The sequence below is a fragment of the Enhydra lutris genome, unplaced genomic scaffold (assembly GCF_002288905.1).
Source record: "Enhydra lutris kenyoni isolate GAN:26980312 unplaced genomic scaffold, ASM228890v2 scaffoldscaffold66, whole genome shotgun sequence".
Lineage (NCBI taxonomy): Eukaryota > Metazoa > Chordata > Mammalia > Carnivora > Mustelidae > Enhydra > Enhydra lutris.
Window position 1 is genome coordinate 6,655,625 of NW_019154150.1, and position 15,603 is coordinate 6,671,227.

General features: G+C 42.1%; 1 protein-coding gene across 1 annotated transcript in view; it reads left to right on the forward strand.

The window, feature by feature from the left end:
- Positions 1-13,364: 13,364 nt before the first annotated feature.
- Positions 13,365-15,603, forward strand: part of LOC111158986 (sushi domain containing 5) — a 52,866-nt gene continuing 50,627 nt past the window's right edge. Inside the window, exon 1 of the mRNA XM_022521333.1 lies at positions 13,365-13,455. Within this exon, the coding sequence (XP_022377041.1) occupies positions 13,365-13,455 (91 nt within the window). The remainder of the gene's footprint in view (positions 13,456-15,603) is intronic.

Consider the following 15,603-nt stretch of genomic DNA (forward strand, 5'->3'; position numbering starts at 1 on the left):
CAGCAGTTTCTCTGTGATCCTTACGGAAGTGAGGATCTTGACATCAGACATGATAGAAGACTGGAGTGTATTTATGCTTCCTGCTGCCACAAGTTGTCCTTGCTCAATTCACCTACCCTTTATTGGCCACCTACTCTGTGCCATGTCCTGAGCTAGAAGCTGCAGATGTAGAGGAAGACACAGCCTTTGCCCTCATGTGCTTTACAGAGCAAGGCAATGTGCTAAGGTACCACGCACGTAGAAATTCTTATGGATCATCATTTTATATGCAGCAAATGTTTTGATTTACCAAGTAATTCCAATCTCAAAAACCCTGAATGTCACATAGCATTATCACCTCTATTTTATAGGTAAAGAAACTAAGACCAGAGATGTAAAGTGAGGTCTCCATGATGGATTATAAATTGCAAAAGTCACACTTAAACTCAGTTCTGCTGACTCCTTTCCAGAGTCATCCCTCTCAGCGGCATCTGCATCTCAACCAGGATCAAAGTCTTCCATGAAAGCTGCAGGATTAAACCAGGCACTTCTGGAGGTATTTGGGAGATCGGAGCATGGGGATCCTCCCTTGGTCCCTGAAAAGCCAGCACAGCAGTAACCTGTGATAACACATCCCTGGAAAAAAGTCTTACTCTGAGGGGTAGCCCTGCAGCCCCACTGCTTCTGCATGGAATGGTCTTCCTGTCAGGTCCAAAGCCTGTCTTCCTCTGGGGCCAGGGCTTCTGAATTGCTTTCTGCCGGCTCATTCCTACTTTTCATTAGATTAGGTGCAAACACTCTGAGTAAACAAAATAAAAATTTCCTAGCATTGGCAGTTCACTGCTAACAGCTACACCCTGGATGGTTTTCTTTTAGTTAATAATTCAATTGCAAAAAAAAGCTGGGGCGGGGGGGAGGCTTGGCAGGGACTTGGCTCCAGCTGCAAATCAACTTCAGACCCCAAAGGAACTTGTAAGAACTACCAGTGCCCACAATGGCTCTTCAGTGCAGCCTGTGTTTATTCAGGACCAGCTCACAACCTCCATTGCCCCAAAGGCAGCCTACGTGTAAATGCTACATTGTGCAGTGATTTTTTTGGTTATGTGGCTTCAGGCTGGTGGAAGATGATTTGTGAGACTGTTTCAGATCCATTACATTTGAAATCTACATTGGCTGGTATGTATTGCTTTTGAGGCTCATTCATTCATCCTTCCATTCATCAAAGCTTAATTAAATGCCTACTATGCGGTAGATACTGTAAAACCTACTAGAGACAGGGAGACATAAAGGGACATAGTCATTGCCCTAAAAAGAAGATGCTAAGAAGGGATCCAGGCAATCCCCTGGCAAGGTCTTTATTATACTGAAAGCATGACCATGACCCTTGACATACTCTCTTCTTGGGGTCCTTTGATGAGTTAATAGCAGATTGGGGTACATGATTAATTCATCAAACATAGGTTGAGAACCTACCACGAACCAGCTACTTCTTAAAGCAGTAGAGATAACACAGAAAAGACATGGACCCTGTCCTCAAGGGTATTCAGACTAGTGGGAGAGACAGATTTGCAGAACAACAGTTGCATAAAAGGGCCATAATGACTAAGAGACAACTGTCCAGGCTACAGTGGAAGCACAAAGGGGAGAGTCATCCGTGGAGAGACTGGACTACGTTACAAAGAGGACTTCACAGAGGAGATGAGGCTGGTATTGATTCAAGAAAGATGAGCAGGTGTTCATCGAAGTGAACTGTGGGAAACGGAGTGTCCCCACGACCATGGAAAGTACCTCACTCATTCTTTCACCAGGCGTGTATTGAGTACCTGTTATGTGCCAGTCATGGAGTAAGGGCTATAGTAGGGACTGGTGATACAGAGGATGGGAAGACCCCTGAAAACATCTCCAGAGAAAGGGACAGACCCATAAATTCATATTCACAATACGTGACCTAAGCTGTATAGTCACAAGGTGCTCAAGAGGTTACTTATGGTTTCTTTCTCACTCTGGACATAGACTGTCAACATTAGAGTCTGCCTTTCCAGAATTTAACCCTAATGTAATAGGAAGAAATGCTTATAGGGTACATAAGAGGTAAGGGTGGAAATTTTAGAATCATATACAGTTGTGTTCAAATCCCACTTTTGCCAAGCTAGCTGTGTGACCTTGGGCAATTTGCATAACCTATATAGAAAAAAGCTCCATTTTCTCATCTGCAACCTGACTATGGAGTTGTTGCAAGGATTAGAGATAAAATATGTATTAAAATGCCTGGTTGTCATAGATGATCAATAAAAGGCAATTACATTTAACACTGAGAAGTGAATTTCCAGTACCAAAATGATGAGTTAAGTTTATTTCGGACAATCATTATTCATTACTTCACTGTTAAGAAAATGATGATCAACATTTGGCCTTCTGACTCTAAGTGCCCAGGAGAAATTTGGACATAACAAGATATAAATGAGGTCTGGTAAGCTAATTAAATTTTAAAATCTTTAGTGGTTATTCTAATAGATCCTACTTAATGATCTAGCTATTAGATTCCCTGGTGAGATTTTTAGATAGAAAAACAACTTACCCTAAACCAAGATAACAAGTTGGATAGTATACACTAGTTTATGGATTATCTAGGGATTTGAGCATAACCAGACATCTTTTTGAATGCATAAACTCTGAAATATCATAACCAAAGCAAAATATTTTCAATATAAACAATGGGAGTCTCAGGGAGGGTCTAAGCTTACTCCTTTAATTACTGTGGAATGTTTATGAGTGGTGGGCTTATATGCAATGATGGGAAACTAAGGGAGATGGGGATCTGAAAAGGGGATGGATTTGGGGGTGGGAGAATGCTGAGGAACTGGGTGGGTGGGGGTAGAGAACAAAAGAAGGTAGATTCAGAAAATGGCAGAGTGACCAATAGGACTAAAGAATAGGGAAATCTAGTATTCTGTTTTATGTTGTTTGCACTTATGCAAAAATATGCTTTCACTTTTTAAAGTCCTTTGATAAAAGACTATTTCATAGGTAAAGCCTTAAGTGAATAGTTTTGGTAAAATAAAGAAAAAGGTACTCCAACATGATTTCTACATTTGAATGGACAGGAGGGTGAAAATAAAGGGGCAGCCACTTTCTGTAGAACCGGAAATGAGGGCAGGAATTCAAAACCCAAGTCTCAGAGATTTTCAGAAACCTTTGGGTGGACTTTGGACTTTTCACAGAAACTTATGACTTTGTTAAATTAACATGTGTTAAGTAAAGTCATAAAGAAGTTTATTACTTTCAGGTCCTGGAGTAGGTAGGTACTTGGCCTGTCTCAAAGGGCCATGTGGAGAGATCACAGCAGTAGAGGTGAAGGGCATTCTGGGGGTAACTTTTTCTCCCATATTTGCTATCTCTGTCTTTTCACTATATTTAACTGCGAGATTTCTCAACTTTATCTTCAAACCCATCTATGGAAATCTTTTTTTTTTTTTTTTTTTTGGTTTCTAAATATTCTTTTTGTGGGGGGAAAGGGCTGTTATACAGAAAATCTATCCAAGTAAATGCATAAAGATAATATCGATTTTATTAAATGATTGATGAATGATTCATGAACTAGATGGGCAGCATCCCACCTAGTTGAGGAACTCCCAGGAGTTGTACAAAATGGAAGGTTTTTATAGGAAAGAGGGTGGAGCAAAAAGTTATTAGCAAAAGAAAAGAAAGGATTGTTTCAGGCAAGGTCACCTTCCTTAGGAGAAAGGACAGCAGGTCTTATTAGATGGATTACCTCATCTTCATTTGGGGAGATGGAGAGAGCACCTCTGATAGATTCCTCATAGAAGCTGATTAGAAGAAAATTCCTGACTGACCAGTTAAGACTACATTTTGGGGGAGGTTGAAACTGCAATTAGGTATTAAGTGCAGATTGGGTGACTTAAGTGACACCATTTTGGACCTGTGATTTTCTTTTTAACAGAGTACGACACCCTGCTCTACATTTTTGAATGTGGTATCTTACCTTCATGAGAGCAGTAAGGTTACTGTGTTGAAATTTTCTTTTCCCTGCATTGTCTCTGTCTTTTCTGGTTTCTTATTTGCTTGTTTTTGTGGTTCCCCCCCCCCCATTTCTCATTTCTTTAGTTAGGTCTCCATCTGTCATCTTACAGGTTTTCTGCAGATACCTAGTGATTCCACATTGTCTACCTTTCGACAGATGAGGTCTTCAAGGGACGTGTGCTCTGACAACACCTACATCTAAGTCATGATACAGCTCCACTTTCTATTTACATGGTTACATAACTTATGTGATATCTCCAGACACCCATGCCCCAGAATCCATAGATTACAGGTTTCTTTACCATAAGCAATCCTAGATATCCAGGTACATCCTTCTAAAAGCATTCTAAGGATAAGATACTCCCACCAGCAAAACCATTAGTTTGTTTGCTGGGAAGTCTGTCATTAAATGATTATAGAAATATTTGACTGGCTCACCCTTTCCTTCCTGATATGTCTCCCAAGTAATAAAGAGGATGAATTACAGACCTATTGCTTAGCCAATTACTTTGTTGCATTTACAGTGTTCTGGGATATCTCATTTAATCACATTGGTAACTATAAGGCATTGATATTATTATCCCCATTTTACAAACAAGGATAGGATACACTTAAATTGTTTCTCCAAGGTCATGACATCTGGCAAAATAAGGAGGCCCTCACAGGACTAACCTCAAGTTCTTCTCCCCATTTTGATACCAAGGATAAAGTCCCCTAGCCAAACAATCCTCCTTAACACAGGGACCAGGCATAGTTTCTGCTTTTCTCTGAATAGTAGGCTCCAGCTCTCCACCAACCTGAGGAAATTATTCAAACAGGGCAGCCACATCCTCCCAGAGGAACCAGAGGTCACCTGACCTTCTTGTTACTTCAAAGTCTACATCCCTTAGCCCCTACTTGTTCACCCTGTTCCCAAATGACAACCCCTATATGGCCCTGCATAGCATACAGTGTCCTTCCCTATGCTGTGAGTGTAAGTGACTATCAAACTGCTGTCAATCCTATCTGTCTAGTATTGGGTGTCATGTGTTCGGCCATCCTCATAACCCAAAAGAGAAAAAATAAGAAAACGAAAGAATGAATCCAGAAGACCCAGCATGTTAAAAGTAGAAAATCCAAAAGAAGAGATTTGACAGGGGGAGGAAACATCAAATAAATAATACAAGTTGGGGGTAGAGATACGATTGATGTTGTTTAACAATGTACTTTTGCTACTTGCAACAAGTAGTGAATAAGCCAAAGTGATCTAATGCACTGTATAGCAAATATAGACAATAATATTACCATAATTATTGAATGTGATCAGCACAAAGGCAACCGTATTACAATATATAAATGTATCAAAGTGACATTTTGTATACCTTAAATTTATACAATGTTATAGGTCAAGTATATTCAATAATAAATAAATAATGCAAGCAAATCTCTCAAGTCTATAGGATATCACAGCTTGTTTGAAATTATGGATTATATGGGCATCATAATGTATTCAAGAATGCTAGAAACATCCAGAGGTTTCTTAATTTAGTGTAGATATTATTTTTATCATCAAAATTTGTACTTAAATAATCACCAGAAAAAAAAACATTTTGTTATAGCCTTTAAATAATGTCAAATGATTCTCCTTTGACAGAATGAGCCTCCAAAAAATTTATCTTGTTTCATGTACACAGCTGATGAAAAAAATTAAACCACTATTGGAGTAGACTGATTTTCTATTTAAAGTATCTGATAATATTGTGTGAAGCTGGCATCATTTCACCATCGATGAAATCAATATATGTGTACAAGAAAACTTGAAATAAAAGAAATTAACTTAAAAGAAAAATCATTTGAATTGAAAAGTCATGTATCATGGAATGATGTGTAAATTGATGTTGTGCATGTTAAAATGTTGTCTTCAAACTTTTGGAATAATTGCCAATGCCTCTTTAGCAGATTCATGTGTTCTGATGTTGTCAGAGATATTCCTCAGGCCCATTATGGGTATTAAATGCTGATGAATATTTTGGGCAACTAACATGCTTGTTACTAACTATCTTGAGAAATGGAAATACAGTACTTGATTTTCTTGAAATATGCATTTCCTTTCCTTTTTTCTTCTTAAGATTTTATTTATTTCTTGACAGAGAGAGCACAAGCAGGCAAATTAGAAGGCAGAGGGAGAAGGAGACTTTCCATTGAGCAGGGAGCTCAATGTGGGGTTCAATCTCAGGACCCTGGGATCATGACCTGAGCTGAAGGCAGATGCTTAACTGACTGAGCCACCCAGGAAATCCTCCTTTCTTAATTCATTGCTACCAAAAGGATTTATTGCAAAATAGTTACCAAAAATAAATAACTGAACAGTTGTAGACCATTCTAAGTAGTAAGGGCATTCAAACTACACCAAGTCCAAATTCCTCAGTCCCTATTTTCTGCACATATTTCATATAAACCTAACTGATAATGTCCCATTTTTTCTACTGACCTGTTAAGTAGTGGCCTCATGCATCTTTCAGGCTACTGAAAAACTGCCTAATAAACTAAGTGGCTGGCAGGAGCTTTGAATACTTTCCCCACAATGACCAAAGTCTGTAAGGAGTGAGCTGTCCCTATCTATTTGGGACTCAGCATACTTGATTATATAATTGATTAGATACAGTATGTATAATTGATATATGCTGTCCTTGAAAGGGAGAAGATGGTTACATGGCATCAGAAAAAAATCAGGGAAAATGAGATGGGTCACTGGTTAGCTTCCATGTTTAGTCATTGTTCAAGTGAGAACCACGCATGCATCTCACACACTATTAGATGAGAACATTCACAAACTAGAAATACAAGATTGAGGATTGCCCTTTTGACTTATCTTAATTCTACTATTGATATTTCTTCAGAAAATGAAAAATCTAGGTCAAATATGAAAGTGGATGGGATACTGGGACAACAGGTATAAATAGGAGGTATGAAACAGGATGTTTGGTCATTCAGTGTTTCCTGTTTGCCAGAGCAAAGACCAGAAGAGTTTGGAAAATATTAGTGGCTAATCTTCAATATAACCAGGTGTTGACACCTGTTCTTCCCAGAATATTGGCATTATTAGAATAAATCAATATAGGCTTTGGTGCCTATAGGTAGTTATTAACTGAGTAAACAGTTTATTTTTAATTCCACCAGCAAATATAATCATGGATGGAAACCCATAAGGCTTACAGTGTTAAAAGAAGTACATAGCGACAGGGAGCGCTGTAGCAAGTACAAGTACATGTAGCAAGTACATGCCACTTGGCTTCATGTCACAAAAGACACAATACTTTACATGTGTGTGGCAGATAGGGATGTCTTATGAAGCTTGGGCAGAAGAGACAGTAGAATGGCAATGCAAACCCCGAGAGTTTAAGAGTTCAATCAACTACTCGCCTTTGGATTAGCAGTTTGTATCCTGCTACTGGGCCCTGTTGGAGATTGACCACTGGACCACAGAGACCATCAAAGCCTGAGACCTTAGCTGGTCTTATGAATGGGCTATTTTGAGTTGTATAGCAGAATTCCACTCTGAAATGGAAAGGTTATATACATCAGTAGGTCTGGAAGGAACAAGGAACAAATTGATGAGCAGGTGGCTCAGATTCCCATGGCACTTGGTTTTATTGGTTTGCTGCCTCTACCTCAACCCACACTTAGGGACTCATGAAGAGTTTCACTTAACAAAGGAGGAGAAAACTTGGGCCTTCTTTATAGTTGAGTGTCTACAGCATGGCACTAGCCATCCCCACTGTGATACAGGACTGAAAAAAACAGTACTGGGCACCTGGGTGGCTCAGTGATTAAACATCTGACTTCAGCTTAGGTCATGATCTAAGTGTCCTGGGATCGAGCCCTGCATTATCTCCCTACTCAACTGGTAATCTGCTTGTCCTTCTGCACCCCCCCCACCCTGCTCATGTGCACTCTTTCTCTCTCCCTAATAAAGAAATAAAACATTAAAAAAGTAGTAGTGACACAAAAGGACAAACATTATATGACTCTATTTACATGAGGTACCTAGAACAATCAAATTTGGAGAGACTGAAAGTAGAACAGTGGTTACCAGTGGCTGGGAGGCTGAGGAAATGGGATTTATTGTTTAATGGGTACATAGTTCAGTTAGGGATGTGAAAAATTTCTGGAGATGGATGGTGATGATGGTTGCACTACAATGTGAATGTACTTAAGATCACAGATTACCCTTACAATGATTAAAGTGTTAGATTTTGTGTTAAACATATTTTTACCACAATGAAAAAAAAAAACAGTAGCCAAAGAAAATTCTCCCAATGGGTACAACTTTGGTAAATACGACCAATGGCCTTACTCATGAATCTGCACTGATCTACAGATAATACCTAAAATAGTTGGTCAGAGACCTGAAGAATTCAAGACTGGAAGACTGATTACAAGGATATCAGTATGCGCCTCTGGGAATTAGAAGCCTGTTAATATATGTGTAACCTAGGCTCACCAGAGGCATTCAGTCAAGAGGATGCCCTTAATAAGGAGGTGGACACCTTGGAGAATGGAACCCATTCTCTAGTTGTCAGATACCTCTTTCTACAGCCATATCTGTACTTCTGTAGTAGAACCATATATGTAGAGATGATGGTAGCAGAAGTGGGGGCCACGCAGGAGTGGAATAACACAAACATCTCTTATTAGATTTGATCTGATTACCACCACTGCTGAATGTCCAACATGCCAACCGCAGAAGCCACCATGAGTCCCCATACAGCATAATTCCCTAGCTGGTCCCTCCTATTGGCTACATGTGGGAAAAGTTGTTTGTATTGGATCCTTTTTCCACAGTCACAGTTATTTGTTCTTATTGGAATAAATCCTTTTTCTAGATATGATATTGCCTTCCTTGCCTGCTTTGCTTCTACTAGCATTACTACCATGGACTCCTAGAATGCCCCATCCTTTGCCTTCGGATCATGTATTACATCATCTAGTACCAAGAAACTGATTTTGCAGTAAAAGCAGTAGGACAGTGTAGTCATATCCCTGAATTTTACCACATGCCTCATTACCAAGAAGTAGGTGTCTTGATAGAAAGCTGAGGTCCCTAGGGGTGCCTGGGTGGCTCAGTGGGTTAAAGCCTCTGCCTTCGGCTCAGGTCATGATCCCAGGGTCCTGGGATCGAGCCCCGCATCGGTCTCTCTGCTCAGCAGGGAGCCTGCTTCCTCCTCTCTCTCTGCCTGCCTCTCTGCCTACTTGTGATCTCTGTCTGTCAAATAAATAAATAAAATCTTTAAAAAAAAAAGAAAAGAAAAGAAAGCTGAGGTCCCTAGCTGGTAGGACACTTACCCAGGATACAGATGTATCTTAAACCATCAGCCAATATATGGTGTCATTTCTCTTATAGACAGAACACACTGTCTAAAACCAAGGAGTGGAAGTGGGTATGATCTCCCTTCCATTACCAATAATGACCCACCTATGAAAGTTTTGCATACCATCCCCTCAACCTTTAGATTGGGGAACTGAGAGGCTTGGGTGGGCAAAGGAATATACTTTCGTCAGTAAACACACAGGCATGTGCTAGTAACTTGGAAGCAAAGATTGCTCTCCAACAGACAGAGGAGAAGGTCACTGTACTGATTGGTGATTGGTCCTGATTACGAAGGGAAAGTTGTGTTGCTGCTACATAATAAGGCATGAATGACTATGTTCAGATCCCAGAGAACTCCCATGTCCAATGACAATAGTCAGTGAGAAACCATAGCCAACTAATGAAGATAGATCCTTAGTATGAATGAAAGTTTGGATCCCTCCCACCAGTTTAAAAAAAAAAAAGGGGGGACGCCTGGGTGGCTCAGTTGGTTAAGCCGCTGCCTTCGGCTCAGGTCATGATCCCAGCGTCCTGGGATCGAGTCCCACATCGGGCTCCTTGTTCTGTGGGGAGCCTGCTTCTCCCTCTGCCTCTGCCTGCCACTCTGTCTGCCTGTGCTCGCTCTCTCTCTCTCTCTCTGACAAATAAATAAATAAAATCTTTAAAAAAAAAAAAAAAGTCATGCAGACCAAGATGCTCAGAGAATGGAAGGACGGGGGGAGCGTTGCCCTGATTATCAAATAAGACCTCATGACCAGTTATGGCAATGGTTCTCTAGCATCCATATTTTATAATTATTTACTTCTCCCCTTTTCCTTTTATATGAAAGAACACATATGTAAAAATAACCACTGACAGTGGTTAATATTTTAGTTTAGCTCCAAGTGAGAATATGATTGAATCGACATAGAGAAACTGATAGGACATTGTGTTTCCCGTTTTGTTTTGAATTCTCTTCATCCAAATGAAAGAATAGATGGGCTGTGTGGTTGTTTTCCAACTGTCTCTCCAGTCCCATTTTCTGCCTTTCTCTAACCAACTCTGCACCATGAGAGAATGACCTGTAAGGACTCTGACACCTGAGCTCCTTTGCCCTGCAGCTGTCAAAAGGTTCAGCCAATAGGAGGCATAACAAGGAAGCTGAAGGGTCCAAGGAGACAGATGGTGGGGTATTTCTTCCCCACTCCCTTCCTACCAGATAAGTGGCAGCAATTTTGTCCCTCTACGTATGGCTAACATTCCTTTCAGGCAACCTCTTCCATGGCCATGGCTCTTGCTGAGTTTTGGTAACACCTTCCTTCCTACCTGTAGACCTCAGAGTTGTGATGGCTTCCAACAGTTGATGGTCAAGACCTCTGCCATTTCTTATTGGTTTTCTCAACCCTGCCCACATCTCTGTATGTGGTCCTTTTGTTAAGCTTTCTTCTATTAAACCTACTTATTCATAGGGGCGAATTTTAAAGTATTTGCTATTGAGGTATAAACAACATTCAAGAGAACACACAGATTTTAAGTGTACAGTTTAGTGAGGTTTAACAAATGTATACACTCATGTGACCACCATCCTCATCAAGATATAGACTGTTTCCATTAGGTCAGAAGTTCCTTTGTGTTCCTGCCTTGTCAAAGGCAACCATAGTATTTATTTTCACCACAGATTAGTTTTGCCCCTCTTGAGCTTCTTATGAATGGAATCATAAAGTATAATTCACTCAGGAACCACATTATCGAGTGTTTCATTCTTTTGATTTCATCGAGTATTTCATTCTTTTGATTACTAAATAACAGTCCATTGTGTGAATATGATACGGTTTGTTTTTCTGTTCATCTGTTGGTGATGTTTGGATTGCTTCCAATTTTAATTATTGTGACTAAAGCTGCTGTGAAATTTGTATACATATCTTTCTGTGGATATAAGTTTTATTTCTTCTGGATATATATCTAGAGGTGGAATTCTTTGTCACAGGAGAGATGTATATTTAACTGTATAGGAAAGTACCAAAGAGTTTTCTAAATCGGCTGTACCAAACCTTTAGAGCATACCATCTCCCCAAATTAGGACAAGCCAAGACAGATCTGAAAAAAGACAAACTTTAAAATGTCATTAGGATTAGATAGTAATAGTCAATTGACTATTCTAATTGACATTAGTGGCACAGATCCTGAGAGAGTCAGTTAGTAGCTCCAGCAGGTGCCTCCCTCCCCTCCATTCTCAGCAATAATCAGGCTTTAAAAGGTCCCCTCCCACTCAGACATGTGAAGTCTCACTCCTTAGGTTACCAGCTAGCTGTTAGAAGAGAAGTAGCTAAGTAAATTGATTTACACTTACATGTGAATGATGGTCAGGTCTCACCGCATTTAATGTCCCAGAACATTTTTATTTCAAAAGCACAGTTTTGTGTTTGTGTGTGAGTGTGTGTGTGTATGTGTGTTTTCAGGGAGAGGGTAGGGCAGGGGCAGAGAGAGAGAGAGAGAATCTTAAGGTGGCTCCATGCTCAGCACAGAGCCCAAGGGCTCAATCTCACAACCGCTGAGATCATGACCTGAACTGAACTGAGAAGTCTGACACTTTATTAATGGATTGAGTCACCCAGGAGCCCCTAAAAGAAAAGTTTTATTTCACAAAGGAATTAATCACTAATAATAGCCTTGTCGTTGACATTCGGAACAAGGAGAGGAGATTATCTTTTTGGTACACTTCAAAAATATATGAGTTGAAAAATGACACCCGTAGTAAACCAAATGTGCGTTCAAATTCTAGTTTTTACCTTAGAAAAGAAAGTAGGTAGCTTTTCAATGTCTGTGTCCTAGTTCATTGTCTTGGGGACAAACGTCTGTTCCTTTTAGCACCAATCACTTGTTCATCTTCCTTAAGTACCTGTCATTTAAGTTTGAACATTTTTTTGGACAGATCGGAGCCCCCCACAGGGTCAGGCACACTCTGGGCACTCACTACACGTATCTGCTGACCAGTACGTTAAGGTGGAAGGGATTTGTAAACTGTACAGTGTCACGGATGCCCCAGTTACAATACTGATCTTTATTACTCCACGCACGAAGAATGCAAATCCTCCTCCTCTCGCTGAATGATGCTAATGCTATGAACAGGACAGGGGGTGAGCCGGGAAAAGGAACCAATCCAGAGCAGGGGCTCCTGCAGCAGAATTCGGTGGGACACTTTAGAATGTGTGTTCCCAGCCCTGACCAACAGAATCCGGAATTTGGGCCCTGGGTCAAGGTCAAGGAAGCCTTGATTTGGAAGGTGTGAAAACGGTGACAACCGCGCCGGCGCTGTGGGTGCTGAGAAACGTTAGGGCATACCTTGAAAGGTCCGTGAAGGAAGCGTCTGGAAGATGCTCCTCTCTGAGGGACTTTCAAGCCACGCTTTTAGGAGGAGTCTCGCTGTTGCGTGCGTTTCACTCCTCAGAGTGAGGCTGGCAAGTTAGAGTCTTCTTTTTTCACACACATGCTCCTGCTCTGTGGGAGGACGCCAACTGCAAAGTCAAGAGGCAGAGGACAGAATTAGACATTCGGTTTTGAACGGTCCTCCCGGAGAGCCCGGCCTCTTAGACTGCGTCACCCTTTCGCCGAGGGTCCCCCGGGCAGGCGGGGGTTCCCTGCAGCTGGCTCTGTGCTCTCCCCGCCTCCCCGCGCTCTCACCCTCCGCCCCGGCGACGCCCCGGGAGCTCGGCGTCCGGCGCAGCCTCTTTTGGTACCGAGGCCTCCAGGTGCCCGGCACGAAGGCGCAGCCGGGTCCAGCCGCCTCCCCGGCGCCTCGGACGAGACCCCCGGGAGTTAGGGGCCCCAGCGCGGCAGCTCCGGGCGCCCGGCCTCCCTGAGCTGTGCGCGCTCCTCCCTCCGGCGAGCGGGGCGCGAAGCCCGCGGAGCAGAGCGCAGTGCGCACAGCCGAGTGGAGCACGAGGGGCAGTGGCCGCGCAGCCGCTCCCGCCGCGGGAGCCCGCGCTCGAGCCAGCCGCGCGTGGACGCCCCGACCATGGCTGCCGAGGGACGCGGCCCCCGCACCCAGCTCTGGGCCGCGGCGCTGCTCCTGCTCGGTCTGCCGCGCCTTTCGGTGCGGGCGGATGGTGAGTGTGCGCGGGGTGGCGCGTGGGGTCCGGGTGGGGAATCCGAGGGTCGCTGGGGTGCTCTCCCCCGCAAGCCTGGCGGGGAACGACGCGAGCGGCGCCCGGGCGACCCTGCATCCCTCGCCTGACCCACCGAGTGTCCGCTCGCCCCAGCGCCCCCCACCCCAACCCCGGCCTGTGAACTCTTCCTCCAGGCATTGGAGAAAGCCTGTGCGATGGTCCGGCAGTCCGCCGTTAGCTTTCCGAAAATCTTCATGAGAGGTCTATCACAATGAAATCACGTCTAGGGTGCCCTGGAACCTCTTCGGCAGAGATAGAACTTTCCACGTGTATTGAATGTCCTCCTGGTGCCAGGGCGGAGAAGATTCTTCCCTCGGTAGTTTGGCTAGGTCCAAGAATATTTTAAAGATGAGTGGGAATCAACTAGATAAAGGGGAGAAGAGAATGTCTTGTGGGGGAGGAAATAGCATGTGCAAAGGCCCTGTGAATGGCAGGGGAAATGGAATAAATGAAGTTGCTGGGGCCGAGACTGCAAGGTGAGGATGTCGTTTGACACAAAGCTGGAGAAGTAGATAAGGAACAGATTATTGCAGGTTAAAAAAATCGACCTGCTTTTTTTGTTTGTTTTTTGCTTCTTGAACCTCAGTTAAGCTTTCAGTACTTCCATTAAATTGGCAGGATCAGAGCCTATATCAGCTAAGTTTTGAAAAGTTAATTCAGCTGTATTTTGATTTTGGAACAAAACCCTGTTGACTTGGTGGAGGAGAATCTGAGAGAAAAGAAGCCAGCTGTTCTCACATCCATGAGCAGTTTCTAGAAAATCCAAGCTTGAGACAAATTACATTGATGAAGGAGAAAAACCCTCGCCTGATTTGGGATGCTTTGTGTCTTTTTTTAAAAAGATTTTATTTATTTATTTGACAGAGACACAGTTAGAGAGGGAATACAAGCAGGGGGAGTGGGAGAGGGAGAAGCAGGCTCCCCCCTGAGCAGGGAGCCTGATGGGTGGGGGGCTCTATCCCAGGACCCTGGGATCAGGACCTGAGCAGAGCACTCAATGACTGAGCCACCCAGGCGCCCCCAGCTTTGTGTATTTTTAAACGTCATTGATTTTTAGTAAGCAATATCAGGTGAAATGAGAAGGCTCCACAAAAAGAAGCATGGTGGTTAGGGAAAGGGGGAAAGTAAGAAGAAACTTCCAGATATTATCTTAGAATTTTTGGTACTTTTGTCCTTAGTGCCAGCTTGAAAAACTCTTTATTCTTAATTAAGGATGAATGTCTTATTTCTTCATAACCTTAGATTACTAGAGAAGAAACAGTTTTAACTTTGAAGGCTCCTCATAATAACTTCATTTTTTAAAATTGAGATGTAATTCACATAAAAGTTGCCATTTAAAAATTTACAATTCAGTGGTTTCTCATATATTCATTATGTTGTTCAGCCATCACCGCAATTTAACTCCTGAAAATGTCTATTCCCTCAGACGAAATCCCATACCTATTAGTAGTCAATCCGATATTCATTTTTTACTGTAGTATTTTTTTTTTGCCTGACACAGAGTCATGAAAATTAAGCTGATTTTAAAGAATGTAAGTAGAATAAATTGGAGCTAGTATTAACTTTTTAACAATGTATACTATTGTACCAACTTAATTCCTTTTAAAGAATTATCTCTGCAGTCAAAGTAGCTTTAGAGTTTCACCCTATTGTTACTGCTTAAATAGAATGCCAAATGAATACGGATCAGTATTTTGCACCTCTCTGGCTTGAGGTGGGTCATAGAAAAATGGAGGCAGAAATATCACTGGAGAAGGAGAGAGTAACAGCAGCACGAGAGCTTGTTTTCTTGTTACTCCTTGCCAGAAACGCTTCCATTTCTCCCTTCTCCTTTCTTTCCTTCTCCCCCTACCCCAGTTATGGGTACACTTGCTTTCAAGAAAGTCCATTTGCTGAGTTCCAACTTTTATAATAGAGCCATTCAAGAATTAGAACCTATATTATGAAAGGATTCTTTTCTTTACCAAATATAAGTTTAACTACTACCACTTTCCACATTTAGTTATTTGTGTTCTACAGTGATGGAAGGAAGAAGAAGAAAGGTTCGGCTAAACTGTGATGTGTTATAGACATTTGAAGAGAGACTTG